This window comes from Hippopotamus amphibius, chromosome 13, assembly GCF_030028045.1.
Source record: "Hippopotamus amphibius kiboko isolate mHipAmp2 chromosome 13, mHipAmp2.hap2, whole genome shotgun sequence".
Lineage (NCBI taxonomy): Eukaryota > Metazoa > Chordata > Mammalia > Artiodactyla > Hippopotamidae > Hippopotamus > Hippopotamus amphibius.
The window spans coordinates 27,338,542-27,358,583 of NC_080198.1; the positions used below are offsets into that span (position 1 = coordinate 27,338,542).

The 20,042-nt window shown below is 40.7% G+C and overlaps 1 protein-coding gene across 4 annotated transcripts in view; it reads right to left on the reverse strand.

Moving 5' to 3' along the window:
• PTPRG (protein tyrosine phosphatase receptor type G) overlaps positions 1 to 20,042 on the reverse strand; it is a 690,680-nt gene that overhangs the window by 505,558 nt on the left and 165,080 nt on the right. For all 4 annotated transcript variants that reach the window (XM_057705084.1, XM_057705085.1, XM_057705083.1 and 1 more), the window contains exon 2: positions 15,277 to 15,381. In XM_057705084.1, the coding sequence (XP_057561067.1) occupies positions 15,277 to 15,381 (105 nt within the window). The remainder of the gene's footprint in view (positions 1 to 15,276; positions 15,382 to 20,042) is intronic.

Here is a 20,042-nt window from a genome sequence, read left to right on the forward strand (position 1 = left end):
TGAGCTGCAGAGATATAAATTCACCATTCGTCGTGATAAATGGTAGGACCGGTGGCTTTTTTGATGAATAACTCTCTCTCTCAATCAAATTCAAGACCATAAACATGGATTCTAATAACTATATTTATGACCAGGATTTTACAGGCAAAAATCTGAAATCAATTAATACATTTCTAATTACTATATTTCCTGTCCTCCCACTGCATAAATCTATTCTATTCTGTAACAAGCTCAAAAATCAAATAGCAAATATTCATTCTGAACTTGTATTTTAAGCATTCTACAACCTACTGAAGTGTCTTTGAACCCTGAAAGTGTGTATTTTGCACCATTTTTACATTACAGCTGTACCTTATTAAAATCACTTAAAACATCTAAACGCCAAGCAATTCCTGTGGAAAAAAATACTTTAAATGCTCTTAAGATCCAGTAAAACATGTTCTGCAAAGGGCAGCACTCAGTTGGAGCAAACTTTAGACAAATTACTTAACTGGGAATCTATGCTTTTGGGGGTTGTCTGCATGATGAAATTAGGAAAAATTATTTACTACAGTGAAATCATGATGTATTTGAATAAGTCATAAGAAAAGAGAGTAAAAGAACATGATGTTCCTTTTTTTATTACAAAAAAATACTTATTTAAAAAATGGAGTGTGGCCATCCTGCTATTTTAAGTAACATATTTTAATAATGAACAACTGTTTTGTAACAAGTATTTTTTAATTGGGAAAACATATTGATAATGGTGTTAAATAATACATTTGTGATGGAACATACCTTCTTTCTCTAAGTTTAGTCTGAATTTCCATCAGAGAGATTTGAAATCCTAAATCTACCCCTTTTATACATAGATGGAGACGTGGAAAATATGGTATCAATCAGAGACGTTAGACTAAGAGAAAAAACTTAAAAGAAAAAGAATATTCCAAAACCAAAGTCTCCTGTCAACACTAATGACAAAGAAAGTCCTTTGGAACTAGTCTTGGATATGAGAAAGAATCCAGGGTAGGAAAAACATTCTATGATAATTCCAACGTTTCTTTGGGGAAAAAGTGCTTCTCACGTGACCTTCACCATAAATAGGCATCTGGATTTGAACTGCAAATTGTAGAGGTGGAAAGAGGTGGAAAGAGCTGGAATAATGCCACGTCTGAACACAATGTAAATAGATATGTCAATACTTGGGTAAGATGTTATCATTTCAGCTTAGAGAAAGAATATTTCTGGGTCAACCTGGCATATGAATGATCTTACACCTTTTTCAAACTCCCAGCAGACCTACCAGAGGAGTATCAGGATAAATATATTCGACCTTGGTATATTCAACCTTCTAAGTCACTATCACTGATAACAGATTTCACTTTCAAAACAGAAAGAGGAAAAGAGACTTTGAGCTCCCTGGGGGCAGTGACCACACAAATCTGTCTTCATATCTAAACATGAACAAAAGTGCTTGGGACACAGCAAGTAGATAATAACCATTTGCTCTGCAGAAAGTTAAGGGTACCATGACATCCCTCCCCATCACCACCACCTCAGTATACTTTTTGTTTAGGCCCTACACAGAAGATAAGGAAACCATTCTGGGAGGAATCTGTGGCCATTATTACAATATCTACATAACGAATATCAAATATTAAGCCGCTGACACTTGACAAAAAGCTGGATCACGATGACCCGTCATTCACCATTCAAAACTCTATTTTCCTTTCCTCTCAATTTGTTAAAAGTGATCACTTAAGAAAGTGTGCTCTGCCCTGCCCAGCTCTGAAGTGACTTGTCAAGGTTCACACCGGGTAATTGTACATTTTCTCACGGTGCTGCAGCGGCTTGATCAGCTATTCTGGAGGGTCCCTTCGTGGTTAGCATTACGAAGACAGATATTACTTCATAACAGCCTCTTAGATCAAAGGACTGACACATGGAGTAGTCACCAGGGACCTCAAAAATAAAACAATAATAATAAAAGCAATCTCACCACCTCCTTACTGCAGCCTATCATTCATTGCCTTTACATGATACGAAAGGCGGGCTTTTCACCGGGACCAGAGCTGTGATGCATTCCTTTATGATTTCATGCAAAGGCTCCCGGAAGGGTCAACTTGCCAAGCTTTCCATTTCTCCTCTCCAGTCTCCAGAGAGGGTTGAACACCATGCCACTCACTGGATCCTGTAATACCTTAGCCAAACTGCACGACACAGCCTGCCACAACCTCACCATAGAACACTCTCTCCGTTCAGGAAATGGATCCGTAAGTGATTAGAAGGGTGGAACTCTCGTGGCATCATGCCGACAGACTGCGCAAGAGCAAGGGACTCTGGAAAGCCTCCAGCACGGGGTCAGTGTCGCTACGGACATTTGGGGCCAGATCATCCTTTCTTGCGGGGGCTGTGCTGTGCATGGTAAGATACTGAACAGCATCCTCGGCTACTCAAAGTTCTAGAATAAGTCCCAACTGAAGTTAACAGACTGATTTTAAGTACATCATTTAAGCTGCATCGTCTCCTCACTTGCCCTCTGCCTGCAACATCTGCCCCACATACCCACTCAGCTCAGTCCCTCATTTTATGCAAGGTCTCTCCTCAAATACCACCTCATCGCAGAGGCCTTCTCTGGCTTTCCCACCTGAAATAGCACCTCTCCCTCCTTCACAACTCTTGCTGGCCTTACCTTACTTTACTTTTTTATAGCATTATTTGGTGAGGTTACATATTATTTTGTGTATGCAATCACTGTCAGTCTCCACCAGGTAAAAATAGAATTCTGTTTATTTTGTTCTCTCTTGTGGCCCTAGTACCTAGAACTAAGCGTGCTGTGTGGCCACTGTTTAATAAATACTTTTTCAGTGAATGACTCAATGAATTGAAGTCTGGTGAGAAGAACACACACACACACACACACACACACAGACGTGTCACTCACTGTCAGTCCCTGATTTATTTAGGCAAAGATACAGAACCTTGGCAAAAATAATGCTTAGGAGCTGTAACTCCCCGAGACCGGCAAAGGAAAGTAAGGCCTGCCTGGGGCATTTCCGGATTTGAGAAGCTTGTACACTTGGAGCACATGCAAGTTTTTCAGGAAAATCTTAAATCAACATCTGCACCTAATGCTTTCCACTTAAAGAGAATGGATGCAAGTATCAGGTTGTCTCACTTCCAAACTCAGCTCCAGTGACTAGCAAGGCGGGGCAGACAGACAGGTGTCATTGCTCAGGAGAGACCTCTAACTTGCTCCCCAGGAAGCCACTTCCCCACAAAGACCTTCCTTTCTGTAAAAAGTGCATATCTCAGAGGGCTGGTTTGAACAAAGCAATTAGCCCAGTGCCTGAGACAGAGTCAGCGCCCAGTAAATGCTATCGACTGGCTTCTCTACATTGTCTAAATCCTCTGAATAGCAATGTCCAATAGTGTTTTCTGCAAGGATGGAAAAGTTCTATATCTTATGCTGTATAAAAAAGGGTAGCCATTAGCCTTTTGTGGCTATCGAAAATTTGAAACTTGACTACTGTGATTTTTATTTGACTCTAGTTAATTTAAATGTAAATAGCCACATATAACCCAGTGGTGACAGGTTTAACTGGACAGTACAACCCTGAATACTGTAAAGGAACCCAAATTCATGGAGCTTTATTATTTTATTTACAACCATGTTATGCTTCTGTAATCAAAAACTCATTTCAAAAGGAAAGAAATGTCTTTCTTGTAACTTCTCTTATTAAGTGCCATGAGGTTGCTTAGCCTTTAAGACCTGGAAAAGACCACAAGGGTAGCAGCTACCAAAGGCTACTTAGCCAACAGCCATGCCCCCTGCTACATCTGCATACATCCTGATTGGTCTAAGCCAATGATGCTAATCCCATTTCTCTTGCCAGTGACTGGATAAAGCCTGAACACATGATTCAGTTCTGACCAATGAGGCAGAAGGGTTGATAGGCCAAGGATGGGGTGCTCTGAGGTACATTTTACTTGCTCTTAAATAGAGACACAAGAAAAGGATACTTTCTCTTCTTTCTCTGGACTTTATACCTCAGCATTTGACCTTTGGAACTGCTGAAGTCATATTAAAGCCATGAGGAAAGTGATTCTAAGAACAAAGCCTACCAACTAAGGATGGTAAAGTATAAACAACATAGAGTATACTTTAAAGATGGCAAAGTACAAAGATACTACCTGGCAGTGCCCTCCTCCCTCTAGATGGCTATGTAAGATATAAATTTCCCTTATTATTAAGACAGGATAGTCTGGAGGTCTCTTCCAAAGGCTAAAACATGATAACTGATACGAAAACAAACCCCTATAGTCAAACATGCCCCTGGAAATGAACTTGGTGTGAATTTGGGAGAATAATCCTGGTAATACTGCCAGCCAGGAATACTCAGGACAAAGAAGCTAATCTTCACTTGTTCTTGCTGGCACAGCAGGTACCGGGTCCAACTGGCCACAAGTGTTGAAACTTCCTTTTCACACCCTAGTGGATGGTGAGAGAAAGGGCAATCTTTACACAAAAAGGGTGTTATAAAGATAGCTCATTAGGAGGTAGTGTAAGAATGTAAAAGCCACAGGACATTCACAAAGTGTCAAAATCACTTCCCAAGAGCAGAGTGTGGACTATACACTTCACAACAGAGAGGAGAAAATACCTCCCATTATCACAGCGAGCCCCAGAAGCAGAAACACACCACAAATGGCTTCTCTCTCATCTTTGCAGATACTCGTGGCACAGCCTAGTTACTAGAGGCTCCCATTTCATTTTCCTGCTAAAGTTTCTCAGCAACCACTCAATACCAAACGTACTAATGGCATGAACGCCCTGCTAAAAAGGAAGAATGCTGTCCTAACACTTGGAACTAGAGGGAAGGGTGGGACAGAGATAAACTGGTTCCAGGAGGGAAAGAGGCCAACAATAATTGGGGCAGAGCAACTAAATGATCCCTCTGGGAGCAGCAAATTTTCATGCAGCTTCAAGAAGGAGCTTGTTTTCCTCCCAGGGAAGGGCCATCAAACTGGGAGAATGTGGATTAACATAAACAGGAAATCTGGATCAAGTGGTTCCCCAAACTCAAGAGAAGATCTCAAGGTCAACTAAATCCAGTAAGTGGGCCACAAGCATAATGCACCCCTTAAAACACCCCACAGTCCACCCTCTCACTCTCTGAAATTCCCTCCATCGTGATAAGCAGGGCTGGTAGGTAAAACATTTAATAAGTCAGAGGCAGTAAACACTGACAATGGATGGTGGATGATGGGTGTTCAACCCCGAGGGTTGAGGTGGCAATGAAGACAAAATTCAGGGGGATTGGGCTGGGGTGTATTTACGAATTTTAATAATCTACGTGGCTGTACCAGAACCAGGACATCCAATGAGCTATACTTTTTAAAATTAGGACACTAAATTTTCCCATAATTTTTAAGCCAACTCAAGAAACGCTATACCCTTCATGATTTTTTTCACGTCAGAGATACAGGTTGACTGCACAGCATGTAAGAGGATTTTCAGGGACTTCCCAGGTGGCGCAGTGGTTAAGAATTCACCTGCCAATGCAGGGGACACGGGTTCGATCCCTGGCCCGGGAAGATCCCATATGCTGCAAAGCAACTAAGCCCATGTACCACAACTACTGAGCCTGTGCCCTAGAGCCCACAGCTAGTGAGCCCACGTGCTGCAACTACGGAAGCCTGCTCACTGAGAGCCCATGCTCCACAACAAGAGATGCCACGGCACTGAGAAGCCTGCGCACCACAATGAAGAGTAGCCGCCACTTGCCACAACTAAAGAAAGCCCGCACGGAGCAATCAAGACCCAACATAGCCAATAAATAAATAAATAATAAAAAATAAATAAATAAAACAGAAGTTATAAAAGTAAATACATAAGAGGCTTTTCAATCCTTCCAAGATGGTGATAGTATCTTCTAAAGAAGACTTATTTTGCCATATCAGAACACCAGCTGTACAACTGCTGAGTTAAAATATTTTTCTCAAACTGGCTCATTTTTTTATAAAATGTTAAATATGTAATTAATAGGAAACTTAACAGACCAAAACAGGAAACTAGCATGGCCTGTCACATATGAGGGGTACCAAGAAATTATGAAAGCTACAGGATCAAATTCTAAAATACTCTCCCAGCCCAGGCTCTGGGCAAGACCTGTCTCTTCTAAAAAGTGATATTGGCATGTGACAGACAAATGTTCAAGACCTATAAGCACCAAATTGTGAGTTTCTCCTTGATAAAGAACTCAAGAAGAAATGACTTTATTATGCTAAAGTCAAGTTCTTATACCACCGTAGAGCCATTTTTCACAGAATACTACACTTAGGGAAGACATTATTTATTATACACTACAGTATTATTAATGAAAAGCAAGGATTCCTAAAGTTACCAGAAAGCATTTGCCAAGAAGGCAAGGTTCTATGTTATACACCTACCACTGATTTTGTTTTTCAACCTAAACAAGGTCTTTATTACCTGATAGAAAATGGGGTTCAATATAAACAAAACAGAGGACAGGTTAAAAATTTTAACAGCAAGAAAGACAACCAAGAAGATGCTCTATCCTTAAAGCTACTGATCCAAACAGGGTCATGGGAAATTGCCTGCTGAGAGATGGCGGTGAGGTTAATGTCACTTAACAAACCTTTGAAGGCCAACATCACCACTTTACACGGTTATCAGACTAGAGGAAGAAGCATGGTGGACTGACCACTACAGGACCATATATGACTTAAGACTTTTGCTAAGGTACACGATTACACTTGATCCTGTGAACTAAGTTCCTGACTACATTTAAGCACACAGAACATCCTGTCTTTAGGCACACATTAGACACTTATTCCAGCCACATCATGGTAATACTAAAAGTTCAAAAGCCAGTGAAATCCAGTACGCTCTCCCTTACTTTTGTATTGCTACCAGGCTCTTCCCACCAAGAGCAGAGACAAGATAAGGAATAAGAGTGTAGTTCAACTTCATAATTGCAACAAGGGAAAAGCCAATAAAACGTTACTCAGCATGATATATATGAATGATATTTTATTTGCCAAAAAAAATTCCACATTACAGAGCTTAATAATATCCAAAGGGAATGACAGAATGTTCCTCTGTTTTATACTGTCAGACAGTGGGTTTTATGAACCAAATCAGATATAATAAATGAGTACATTTCGTTAGGTTACAAAGGAAGACGAGTAGCCTTTAAGTAAATCACACAGAACACAGCAAATCACTGCTCTCCAATTATGAGGCATGTGTAAGGCTACATATATTTTTCCTTTGAACATTTAAATTAATCCTGTCCCCCCACTAACCCACACTCACCCCATCTCTGCCCCAAAGAAACTAGTTTTAAAGGAGAGACTATCAGCCTTTCAAATTTATGACCAGGAAAAAAAGACATGATATGAAAAATATATACTTATAGATAACTCTCTGTATGCCTTCTGTAGACCCATGAAATTTATAGATTACTGAATAGTAAGATTTATGTTATATCAAAGCAAATATTGACCTTACCTCTGCCTGGGTCAATATTTACTGCTTTGCTCAATAAATCGTGATGTTCATTTTCAAACTGAGTCAATATCAGTTCATTAATTTCTGCATGGTTCATATCAGCATTTTATAAAATTTGAAATGCCAGTGAAAATGTTTCACCTAAAAAATGCAGATGTAGCCAATTAAAGAGACAAAAAAGCTTTTGCTTTCCTTCTGGCTTTCATTTTTTTTTTTCTTCTTCTTTCTCTCCTCCTGTAATTGTTACAAAGAAAACTGCCTAAATTTGATACAATTCAGCCATCTATTATAAAATAAAAGGATTATTTTAGGAAATATTATGAATGTGCTGGTATAAGAAATTAAAATATTCTAGATATGACTCTGTAAGATATTACAATATTATAGAAATATAAATGTAAAAAGAAGCAGCGTCCCTCATTTCTCAATGATAATCACAATTAACTTTTGTGTATAGTCTTTAAATTTCTCAGTTACATTTATTGATGGGAACTTATTACCCAAATTATTTTTATGTATCTTGTAGCTCAGCCTATTTCATCTTGGCAGATGTTCACTGAACATTTCATGATAAGGATGTACTAAAATTACCCAATCCCCACTGATGGTTAGCTGTTACACTCACAACGCCACACTGGGGATACCTACAAGTGTCTCTAAAAGACAAATTCCTAGAAGCACAAGTGCTGGATCAAGGACTATCAGTGTTTAACATTTTCACAGATACTGCCCAAGAGCCCTCAAAAAGGGCTCCATCAGCCTGCTACCTTCAGAGCCAATTTAAAATTGAAACTCTCAGCCTTCAGTTTACCCATGTTTCAAACTTCTCATCATAGCCACAATTTAAATTGTTAACACTGTTACACAGCACCTGAACCAACCCAGCACTGAACAATTTTTCATCTTAATATGCTTTTTCCAAGGGTCACAAGGACCCTAAGGAATTTACTGATGCCCTCTTGTAACACACAACAGCGTCCACTAGCTTTACAAACACTTGTGAAACCATCTCCGGAGAGAAGATGCTAAGAAACTTTAGAACTCAAGTAGCAAGGATTAGAACAAAGTTAAAAAGAAAAAGAATACATCTCTAAGATGCTTGAATAATTTCATTCAAACAGTGGAGGAGAAAAAAGCCAAACTTTGCATTGAAAAATGTTCAAGGTACCTTAAGCATATGGAACCACATTCTTTTCTTTTATACATAAAGTCCTGATTAGTGTGTGACCATATGTGTTTTTTCTCACCCAATCTATCCTTGTAATCACAGATCAAGTGTAAAAGAAAAAAAGAATACCTATAGGAAGCAACAGCTTGTCCTACAATGTATTCCCTACCTTGAAAGCCCTCCTATTCTGAAACATTTAGGTAGGAACAGGAAGATACAAAGATTAATTACAGACAAAGGTTCTGCTCAAGGAGCATAAAGTTTAAAGGGTGTAAGAAATATGAACAAAACACTATACCCTGTCTTAATTGGTTCAAGTCCACATTTTTTATCTTTATAACCAACCCACCATTCCTCATTTACTCATTTTAAATTAAATGCAGTGCCATCTTCAATCATCCTGAGGATCATCCCAGATAATTCATTTTGCTTTCTCTTCCATATACTAATGATAATGAATTCCCATGGGCTCTTTCATCTCTCAAATCCTGATCATACAACCTCATCGTTTCTCAGAGTTTCTCACCCTGCCCTCTTCCCCTACTGACCGATCCTTAACCCTACAACTTGTGGTCTGACTCAAACATAAAACCAAATTAGTCCATTTCTAGCACGACATCCTTAAATGACTCCCTGTCACCCTCAGAAAGATGTTCTAAGTCACAAGTAGAATTCTGTAAGACCCTTGCTGGTCCACCTCCAATACTCTGCATTATTCCCTTAACCTGCTCCATTCTACCACACGCTCTGGACCTACTGAGCTGCTTCCAGCTTCCCAGTCACATCCAGGCCATTGCATGCCTTCCGGCTACTGCGTGTCCTGGCAAACACCTGCCCATCTTTAATGGTACCTGGCAGCAGCAATTCTAAGGAGGTTCTCTGGCCCCTCCCATTATACCACAGCATCTGGCACACAGTAAACAATGTGTTGAACAAAGAAATAAATAACTTCTACTTAAAGATGTAAATCGATTCATAGGGAATTTTAGAGAAGATAGAAATTAATTGTAAAAAAATAAAGGAAAAACTGTTGAGTTAAGAGCATGGGGTCAGGTAGTGATTGACACCTTTGAGCCAGGACTTCAGAGAATGAATCTTAGCAGCATGGTCCCATCAGATCAGAAGGTCTCTATAACAAAGGAAATGTCTCTGGGGAAACGATTCCCTTAAAAGACTTCGTAGGAGGCATTAGTAGAGGGGCAAATAATATGACAATATTAACATTAAACTTTAAGGTTCTACAGTGCCTTCCATTCTTCTAATGACAAAAGCAGACTTCGGCAGGCATGTGTATTTTGCTTTACCTTGTATAGACATTATTAAAAATAGGAATGGAAATGTTATTTTAGGAATTTAATTATATCAAGTTCACCAGGGGAGCTAGTTACTTAAAATGATCCAACGGTGAAACCTTTTGTAAATCACCCACTAATTTATCTAGCTTTCACGACAGGATCCCCTTAGTGAGTTTCCAAGCACAGACTCTGGCATGAATTTATGTACCCATCCATCCATTCACCCACTTGAAAAAATATCTACCAAATGTCTACAAAATGAGATAGTCTGGCACACAGCAGGAAAAACATGGAATTATAAGCTATAATCTTTGCCCTCAAAAACTCTCTGTTTAGCTGGGGAAATCACACACACACACACACACACACACACACACACACACACACACACACACACACAAACTCTCATGTTATAAAACAAGGTGTTCCCATGAACAGTGTAGTGCGATGGCATACAATTAAGAGCCACACCAGGTGATTACACATATGACCGCTAATCCTCAAAGCCATCCTGCAAGGTATACCCCTTTATCTCCATTTTACAGCTGAGCAAGTCATCAAACCCCGGGACAATTAGAAAGGACACTGGAGATCTCCTCCCACAATTTCCTGGCCGCAAAAGGAATGCCTCTTAGAACAATTCTGCTTGACCTTCACCCAGTGCAACACCAGACACTTCTTGCAAGGAATTTTGGTCACGGCATGTCTCAATGTTGGAGTCCTCTAACAGTGAGAAATATCCCCTTTGTATTGATTCACAGAATCTGTCTACATAAAAAGAACATGAGATATAGATTATCAAAAATGCAGGAAACCAAACAGGGTAAGTTAAAAAGGGATGGGAGGAGAAACCACCACCTGTTTTTAGCCCAAGTCTTTGAGGGGGAGGAGAGAAAACAGAGAGCTTTATAAAAATGCCTCAAATTTCCACTTGAACTTGCTCCAAATTTGTTTCTCATTTCCCTTTCCTGCAACAATGACCTACCTAGCATGTGTTACTTTTTGTGTAATAATTACAGAAGTTCTGGGTGGAATCCAAAATTCATGAGCTGTCATCACCTCAAGTAACACAGAAAAAATATCTGTATCTTAGTCAAGAAAACTAACAGAAAAGAAAGTATTTTAATATTTCCAATGAGATACTCTTACTTAAACTACTGCTTTTATTTTTTTTTTTTTTTCAGTGTAATTCTGTGTGAAATACATCAAGAGGTCTTTCCCCCCTTTTCCCTATTCTTGGTATGAGGAAAATAAATCCAAGGACATAAAGCAATCTTGAAATCACATTGCTGTTAACAGTTAATAATAATCTTACATTTATGCTCCGCTTCATCTCTCTTATGTGTGACATTTTCACACTGAATTCACATATGATGCCACTCCTTCCTAGAGTAGAAAAAACTAAGAACCAGAGAGATAACCTATCCTCAAATGAGCACAACAGGACTCCAGGCTGTCGCTGGGCTCCTCAATAAACAGTCCTCTGTCCTAACTAAAGCTGTAGGAGCTCACAATGGCATCATTTGATAAGCCTAGGGAAGTAAAATTATTTAGCATTTCAAATATAAATAGGATGTAGACATTATCCAAGGTGATACAGTGAAACTGAAATAGTTCAGCTAGTCTTAAAGTGATAAGTTACACTAATATCACTGAAATGCTATCATGGCAATATCGGTAAGACAAGTTCTCACAGCTCAAATACTCACGAAGCTCTCCTCAAGTGACCGAGTGGGATGCCACCAGAATAACCAGATCAGGATCATTCGCCAAACCCCACCCGGTACCCAAAGGCAACCTAATGATTAGGACACCAGAACCAAGGGGCCCGATGACCACCAACACTCACTCCAATCCCTGTCCCACCTCCCAAAGCACATCACTCCCGCATCTTTGTTCCTCCCAATACGTTCCAAAAGCAGGACGCCCAGAATCACTGTGAATGCTAACTAGAACATTTGCTGGGGATATTTCAGCTCAAAGGAAATGCAAGGCCAGAAAAAACAGAGACATGTTCCAAATCTCTGAACAGTTTTGTTTATGAGTCAGGCTAACATCTGCTCAAAAACCCAGGCTGTAGCAGTGTGATCAGGAATTGCAAACCTATTCTGTGAAGGGCCAGATAATAATATTCTGGGCTTCTTGGTCAAAGGTCTATGTGGCCACTACTCAGTTCTGCAGTTGCAACTGAAAGCAGCCATCAACAGTAGCGAAAGGAATGGACATGGTTGTGTTCCAATAAATCTTTACTCACAAAAACAGGCAGTGTTGTGTAGTTGGCCAAGCCCTGAACTTGAGGACAGTTTGCTTAACCCTCATTCCCAAAACTCAAATGGGCAATTCTTGTGAATTCTGGCTGATAGAATTTAGCAAGCTTAGCTTACAGTACTACCTAGGGATCATGCACTCTCAATCTCACCCAACTGAGAATTCCAATAACAACAATATCAACACTGGCAAAAATACTAACCATGTCAAAAACAGCAAGAAGTCATATTAGGTACATTATACCAGGAATTTGTTAAATTTTTCACACACATCATCTCATTTCATTCCCATTAACAGCTCTATGAGGAAAGTGCTATTGATTATTCCTGTTTCAAAGATGGGGAGACTGAGGCGCCACGCAGTTAACTGCCCCTCCGGCATCATAAAGATATTAAGAGATAAACCTTAGAGTGGAACCACAGTCTATCTATGTGACTTCAAAATTCACACTCTCACACTTCATACCCCCAAACCACCAATACCTTTATCTTAGGAGGAACCAAGACAAACTTGTGAATTAGAGTCATGAGATCAAAATCCGGACCATTAAACCAACCTTTCAGAAGTGACCTGATTCACTTCCGCTACATCTAACATCATTTTCCTCTACCAGTAATGACCCTTCTTTTAGCAGTCCAACTTTCCAAGCAACGTTTATATCTAGAGGTAATACCTGCAGCTCATCGTCCAACATCTAGTGTACTGTGGTTTTAAGGCCCTTGTCTGAAGTACCAAAGATAACAGGCAACAACTCTTACTCCTTCCTGCCCTTTCTTTATCTCTTTGCCAAATGCAAAGATGTGTCTCTAAAGGACCCCAAGTGTTCTTGACATGAGAACCAGTATTTCACCACTTCACTGAAAATAACCACTAATACCATGGAATTTTCAGGAAGATGTTTAAAACATCAGGACTATAAACCATCAATTGAATCCTCTCTCATTCTTTTCTTCTCCTTTTACTTTTATTTCTTCCATTATGCCTAGCGAGTTACTTCACTAGTTCTTCCAAGCCAGTCTATATCCTTCTGGGGGATTCTTCAGACGACTGTCTTATCATGATTCCAGAAAAGACAACAACAACAATAACAAAAAACAAACAGTGGTTGGCAAACCACGGCCTGTGGACCCTATCCAACCGGCCACCAATTTTAGTACAATCTGCAAATAAGAATGGTTTCTCTATTTTTAAATGGTTGAGGGGAACAAAACTCTAAAATATAAGATTTCCTGACACATGAAAATTATAAGAAATTCAACTTCCATTGTTCACAAATAAATTTTTATCAGAACACAGCCAGTCTGTCCATCTATCTAGGGCTGCTTTTGCACTCTAATGGCAGAGCTGAGTAGCTGCAACAGAGACCACACGCTCTGCAAAGCCCAAGATATTTACTACTGGGATCTGTATAGAAGAGCGTGCCAACCCGCTGAAGGTGAACTATGAGCCCCTCTACTGACAGCAGTTCCCAATCCAGACACAATGCATTCCAGAAATACAAGATGGAGACCCATTAAGTCCACCAGAGTTAAGAATATCTACAGATGTTCCATCCCAAAGACTGCACTAATTATATCCATTCTTAACTAAGAAAAGGGAAAAGTTTTAGGCCCTTCATTCCTTCCCTGCCGTTCGCAATTGTAGATACTGATGGGATCTAACTTCCAATGTCCCGACAGCATTATTATTCGAAATTGATGAACTGTACATAGCAGCCCACTTCATGCCTCTTCCTGATATCAGAGCCACAGAGTACAAAATGATAAATTTTCTTTGGGTTTCTTGGCAAGAAGCTATATATATGTAATTTCGGCCTTCATCTCCCAATTTCCTTCATTTATCAGAAATGGTGACAACAAAGCTCTAATTAGATAATTCTCATCACAAGGAATGGGATGTGATGGAAGACTTCAGAATCACTATCTGTTCTTTGCAAAACAAAACAGATAGGCTATTCTCCCTGCAGGGGCAGGAGATTTATCAATAGACAAAAGGATGCAAAAAGCCAATAGATAAGGTGTAATTAAAGATCAGGCCTATAAATTTTACACTGACATAATAAATTTAACAGGATTTGCAGGTGGAAATTCAGGGTTTAAAACCAGAGTATCATTATGAAAATAATACCTTTTAGTTCTGTATGAACAACATTGCATCAATACATAGATTTATTATTAAGACTAATACTTTGAACCTGCAAGCACCTTCATACAAAAACTTCAATTATTCAGTGCTAGCGTGATTTCCAAAGTGGTCTGACTTCCTCAAGCATTCCTCCTTAATTAGCTACAATACATTTTCCATATATATCTTTGTGCACCAAAATCTCTTTTAGAAATAACAATCCACCCAACTTATTTTTGATAGTTGTTAGACGCATAAGCCAGAAAGACCTGTACATACTCGTAGATCTCTTTGGGGTTTTCTTCTTGCCCCTTAAAATGTAAGAAAATTATTACCAATATAGTATTCAACATAGTTATAACAATGCTCTCTCTCTTCACTGGCTCAAAGGCAAAAGGTGAAAATAAAAATGAAGAGAACTACAGAAATACCACAGAGGGCTGAAATACATTCAACTAACAAGATATGAGTTGAAAATAAAGTTGCATTTCTTAAATCAAAGCATATGTGGATATGTGACACATTGCAATATGTAGCAGATATTTAGCAGCTCAAGACTAGGCTTATATTTTCTGCTCTCCGAAATCACAGCCACTGAGAAGACATAAGAGGAGGCCACGTCTTTCGGAAAATTACAAGTTTGGTACAATAACTCATTAACAAGTAAAGTTCAGAAATAAACACAAATTGAGGCTGAAAAAAAGCAGGTTGAGAAAACAGGTGGGAGAGATAAAGTACTTATCACCTTGAGGAAAAACAGGCTTGAATATTTCAACTTTTAGTGAACTACAAAAGGTTTGAACAAACAGAAATCAGGCGTGAAAGTGATTAAAAGCGCTGCTTTCGAGTGAATTTAATGGGATATGAGCTGGCCTGCGTGATCGTGGTGGAACAAGTCAACTTACCCGAATAGGCCCAGTACGGGTCGCCCGAAGCCTTGCGCCTGCGGACCTGCGCCGAGCTGCCCTGTCTGTTCTCATGCAGGCCCCCCACGTAGCCTTCCGTCAACGCTGCAATACAGGAGAGCTGTGGTGAGTCAAAATCATCACCCCACAGGACACGGGGGGGGGGGGGGGGGGGGGGTCAAATGCACACAGCCCAGTGAACGCCTAGAAGCACAGACCTTGGGGACAAATGAATAGAACCTCCTGACTTTACAGAAAAACAAATACAGGAGAACCTAGCTTACAATGAGCCTTTTTTTCTGTGCCATGCACTGGAGGTGCCCTCAACACTTTACATACATCATCTTATATAATTTGCAACACACCACCAGGCAGTAGATACAATGTCTCAAAAATGGGCCCATTCAGATAAGGAAACTGAAACTTAGAATAGTCCAGTAATGTTAATTTGCCCAAGGTCACACAACTATAGGCCTGGAACCTGTAGTTTTGGTTCCAATTATATGCGTAAGTCTGTGTCCTAGGTGCAAAGGCCTCTAGCTTTATTTGATCTCCATCGAGCAAGGGGTCATTCCGCCCCTTTTACAGATGGAGGAATGAAGGCTCAGAGACCCTGAGTAACCGGTCCCAGGTCACACAGCTAAGTACACAGCAGATCACGGAACCAAACATAAGCATGCCTGCCACAAAGCTCGGGCCTCTGCCATCCAAACACAGCACAGTCTGAGACCTGGGAGACACCCCACAGTGAGAACCAATCCTCCATATACTTTGGACCCCAGACAGTCACCTGTTTTATCTGAAGATATGAAACTTGAAACCCCCCAAGGCCAGCAATGCTAAGAAACACTCTTTAGTGACATATTTCTTTGAAAACTCAAAAAGAATCCAATCCCTTACCCCATTTTCAAGAGCTTCCATCTGCCTGCTACAATGTTCAAAGCCCTCCCCTCCCAACCACTTCAGGGATGCAAATTTCTTTTGTGGTGAGCCCACACCTGAATGCACTGATGTGTAAGACGACAAGTATCACAGGTGCCCAGAATCCAAAATGAATTGGAACTGCACTTCAAACAATACATCCCAGCTGTCTGTGTTAATATTTAAATGTACCCAAACAAAATCAACTGTGCCTTTGAAAAGCAAGGCAAATGGTCAGAGGAACTGTATATTCAGTTTAAGACTAAGATGGCACCAGGAAAGCACAATACCTTATTCCAAATTAGTCAGAGTAGTTATAATAGTAATCATCTCACCATGATGGCATTAGCTTTGTTGACAATGTGACAGTCACGAAGAAAAATCAGTAAACTTGTAAACTACTGTACGCTTGCACGTCAACTGCAAAGACTGGCTTTAAAAGAAATAATGCTTGAACAAAAAGCTGCTGCATAGAAATGAGCCCTTCAGAAGGAAATAGGAATCTTGTAAAATCCAAACACACGTTACAAAAGTAAACCCAGCATCATTTATGCCTGCTCTTTGGTCCTGAATGATAAAGTCAAACCCTAAGTTACTAACCATTTTTAAAGTATGAATATGATGAAGGTGTAGGTACGTATGATCCAATTCATCCTATACTCTTCAGGTGAGGCATGCAGAGCCTCAGGAAGTTGACCACTCTAAGCTTCCAGGGGTCAAAACTAAAATTTCCCACCCAAGTCTCCTAATCTGTTTATTCCTCCACTAAAGCATACTAAAGAAATAATTGGTGGGCATTCTTGTCTGTTCATAGTAACTTGTGTTGTGTTCATAATGATCCTATGAGGTTGGTATTTTTAGCTCCATTTTACAGACAAGGAAACTGAGGCTCAACCACATATTCACACACCCATTAAAAACTTTTCAAATTTTCAGCTTATGTTCTATGCATCTGGGAAACGTTTTATGTACCTACTTACTATGCTTCTTAGAGCTAATTCACTCTAAAGAATTACTCCCAAATAATCCTTCCTCTTTGTACCAAGACAATGACTAAACCCATGTCCTCATTCCCACACATACTACCGCGGAGCCAGGGGCATGTAACTTTACAGGGATTCACTGGCTTAAGCCAAACAAGCCCCGCCCCCTGCCCCCCTCCCCGGAACTGGCAGGCATGGGAGCAACAGGACATACTGTCCAATCCATGACTCATGACCTAACAGGTGGACTGGGGTATGATGACTACCAAAACAGAGACTCTGCAACAAATTTCCACTATGTTATCAGCCATTTAAAAAGCATTACAGGCGAGGATGGAAGATGCCTTAGAGGACTGGGGCGGGGAGGGTGGGGGGGACTCGAGGCGGGGGGGAGTCAAGGAAGGGAGGGAATATGGGGATATGTGTATAAAAACAGATGATTGAACTTGGTGTACCCCCCAAAAAATAATAAATACATTAAAAAAATTAAAATTAAAAAATAAAAATAAAAAAGCATTACAGGGACTTCTCTGCTGGCACAGTGGTTAAGAATCCACCTGCCAATGCAGGGGACACGGGTTCAATCCCTGGTCCAGGAAGATCCCACATGCCTCAAAGCAACTAAGCCCGTGAACCACAACTACTGAAGCCCACATGCCTAGAGCCCGTGCTCTGCAACAAGAGAAGCCACCACACTGAGAAGGCCACGCACCACAGCAAAGAGTAGCCCCCAAATGCCACAACTAGAGAAAGCCCCCAGCAACGAAGACCCAACGCAGCCAAAAATAAAATAAAAAAATAAAAAACCGCTTACCTTTAAAAAATAATAAATAAATAAAATAAAAAGCACTACATACCCAGAGCTGAATAAGATGCTCTGCTCATACTAGCTGCTGTCATCCTTACACCAATCTTATGAGGTTGGTATATTCAGCCCCAGTGATATACATGTTTGGGAATGGGGACACTGGCCAATCAGAGATTCTTCTCTCTCTTGCTGAAGGTGTTATACATGAGCTGGAGGCCTCGAGGGGATGGTTGAGGGTCACGCAGGGGATCAGCAGAGGCACTGAAAAATGTTAGCAAGCCAGACAAAGCAAAATCTACGGATCAATTCTGTTGACAAAATTGAAGCTCCGGACAAGGCCAATTTGAAACCGACCCCCTGGAAGGCTTTATAGTTACCTGAACCAATTACTTACCAAACCTCACTTTTCCTCCACTGACACCTTGGTGACCTTCAAACAAGTCACTTCAACACCTGATCATCAATTTTTCCAAGCAGAGAAGGCCATTGTTGGACTAGAGCTCTGACTCACAATACTGGTTGCTTTAAAGACAAAAACAAAAACAAACAAAACCCCTGTGCTCTGGACCCTACCTCCAGAGATTCTGCTTTAATTGGTCTGGGGTGGGACCAAGATGTCAGCACATTTTTTTAAAAAGTTCTCCAGGTGATTCTATTTTGTAGCCAGAGATAAGAACCACAAACTTCCCTGCTGAGCTAGACCTGAGGCCCTGTTATCTGTGACACTATCAACTTATTCCAGTAAAGACCTGGCCACAGAAATGAGCAGCCTGCTGCAGAAATCACACCAGAGCGGTGCTGACCTGAACATTTAGACATGCAAATCTGAACTGAACCAGAGTTCCAACCAGATTCTGCTCACAAACAAATGAACCAGGTGTGAAAGTAAAGACAGAATGAGGATATTAATTTATACCCTTTACAGAAGATCACACTAGAATCACAGTCTCCACCATCAGTCCCCCTTTTTTTATCCTGAAAAGGAAGTACCTTTTATTTTTCAGAACCTTTGAGAATATCAGTGTGCATCAAAGGAGGACAAAGCCTGCCAGCAGCTGCATTACCCATCGTGCTGGGAATGCAAAGCTACGGAGTCCAGATCTTCACCAGGTGAGCATGAAAACATCCAAGTACTTAGAAGTAGACCATAATCCCAACAGTCTTTAACTGGACCGGATACAGACCATAGGTTTTAGGGTCCCACACCTATCACCTCTCCAAACTCACTGAACTATTAATGAAAAAGCAAGTCCACAAAGATATACCCATCTCAAGAAACAAGGGGGGGGTAACATCAGAAGGTCCTCCCCTCACACAGCAAAGTAATGGAATCTATACCCCAAAGTGCAGATACTTTACCAGCCATCCAAATACATCACACTGCGGTGCAAGGCATCTGCACTGAGCAGTGGAACTGCCTGTCTAAAGGGGGTTCACTTGGACCCAATGTGAGAGGTGTGGCTTTGCTGTATCAAGACCAACAGACTAGAAGTGACAGAGGGGGCGGGGCCATCCCCAGGAAGGTGGGTTAACCACCCCCCCCGCCCCCGTCCTCATCATACTCCTCAAAGTACTGAGGAACAGTGTGGGTTGTACCCAGCAAGGCAAGAATGGGCAGGAAACCCTGCACCTGAAGGGCATGCTGCACGGCCTATGAGGGGCTCTAAGCTCCCTCAGACAAGGAGCTCTCAGCCTACCTCCCATGACGGAGCCTGACATACAAGTGTTCAGTAATGAGTGAGTGAATAGATACACAAACACCAGAAAGGCTGATGGGGCCCGTGTTGGAGGCTAGAGTACAAGTGTGAGTGTGCGCACACATGCGAGCATACACACTGGTGTGTGCTTATATGAGCAAATGAATGCACTATCTTCTCCCCTACTCACTTTTTAATCACTGCTCACCTATCAGAAATAGCAAACATCTAAACCATGAAGCTGGAAGGAAGCAGCCTGAGTATCTACTAAGCAATTCTTTAGGAAGCAACTCAGAAGGGAATCAGGTAGCAGAGGACTTTATCACGCCAGCACCAGATTTCTTTTTTTAACACATC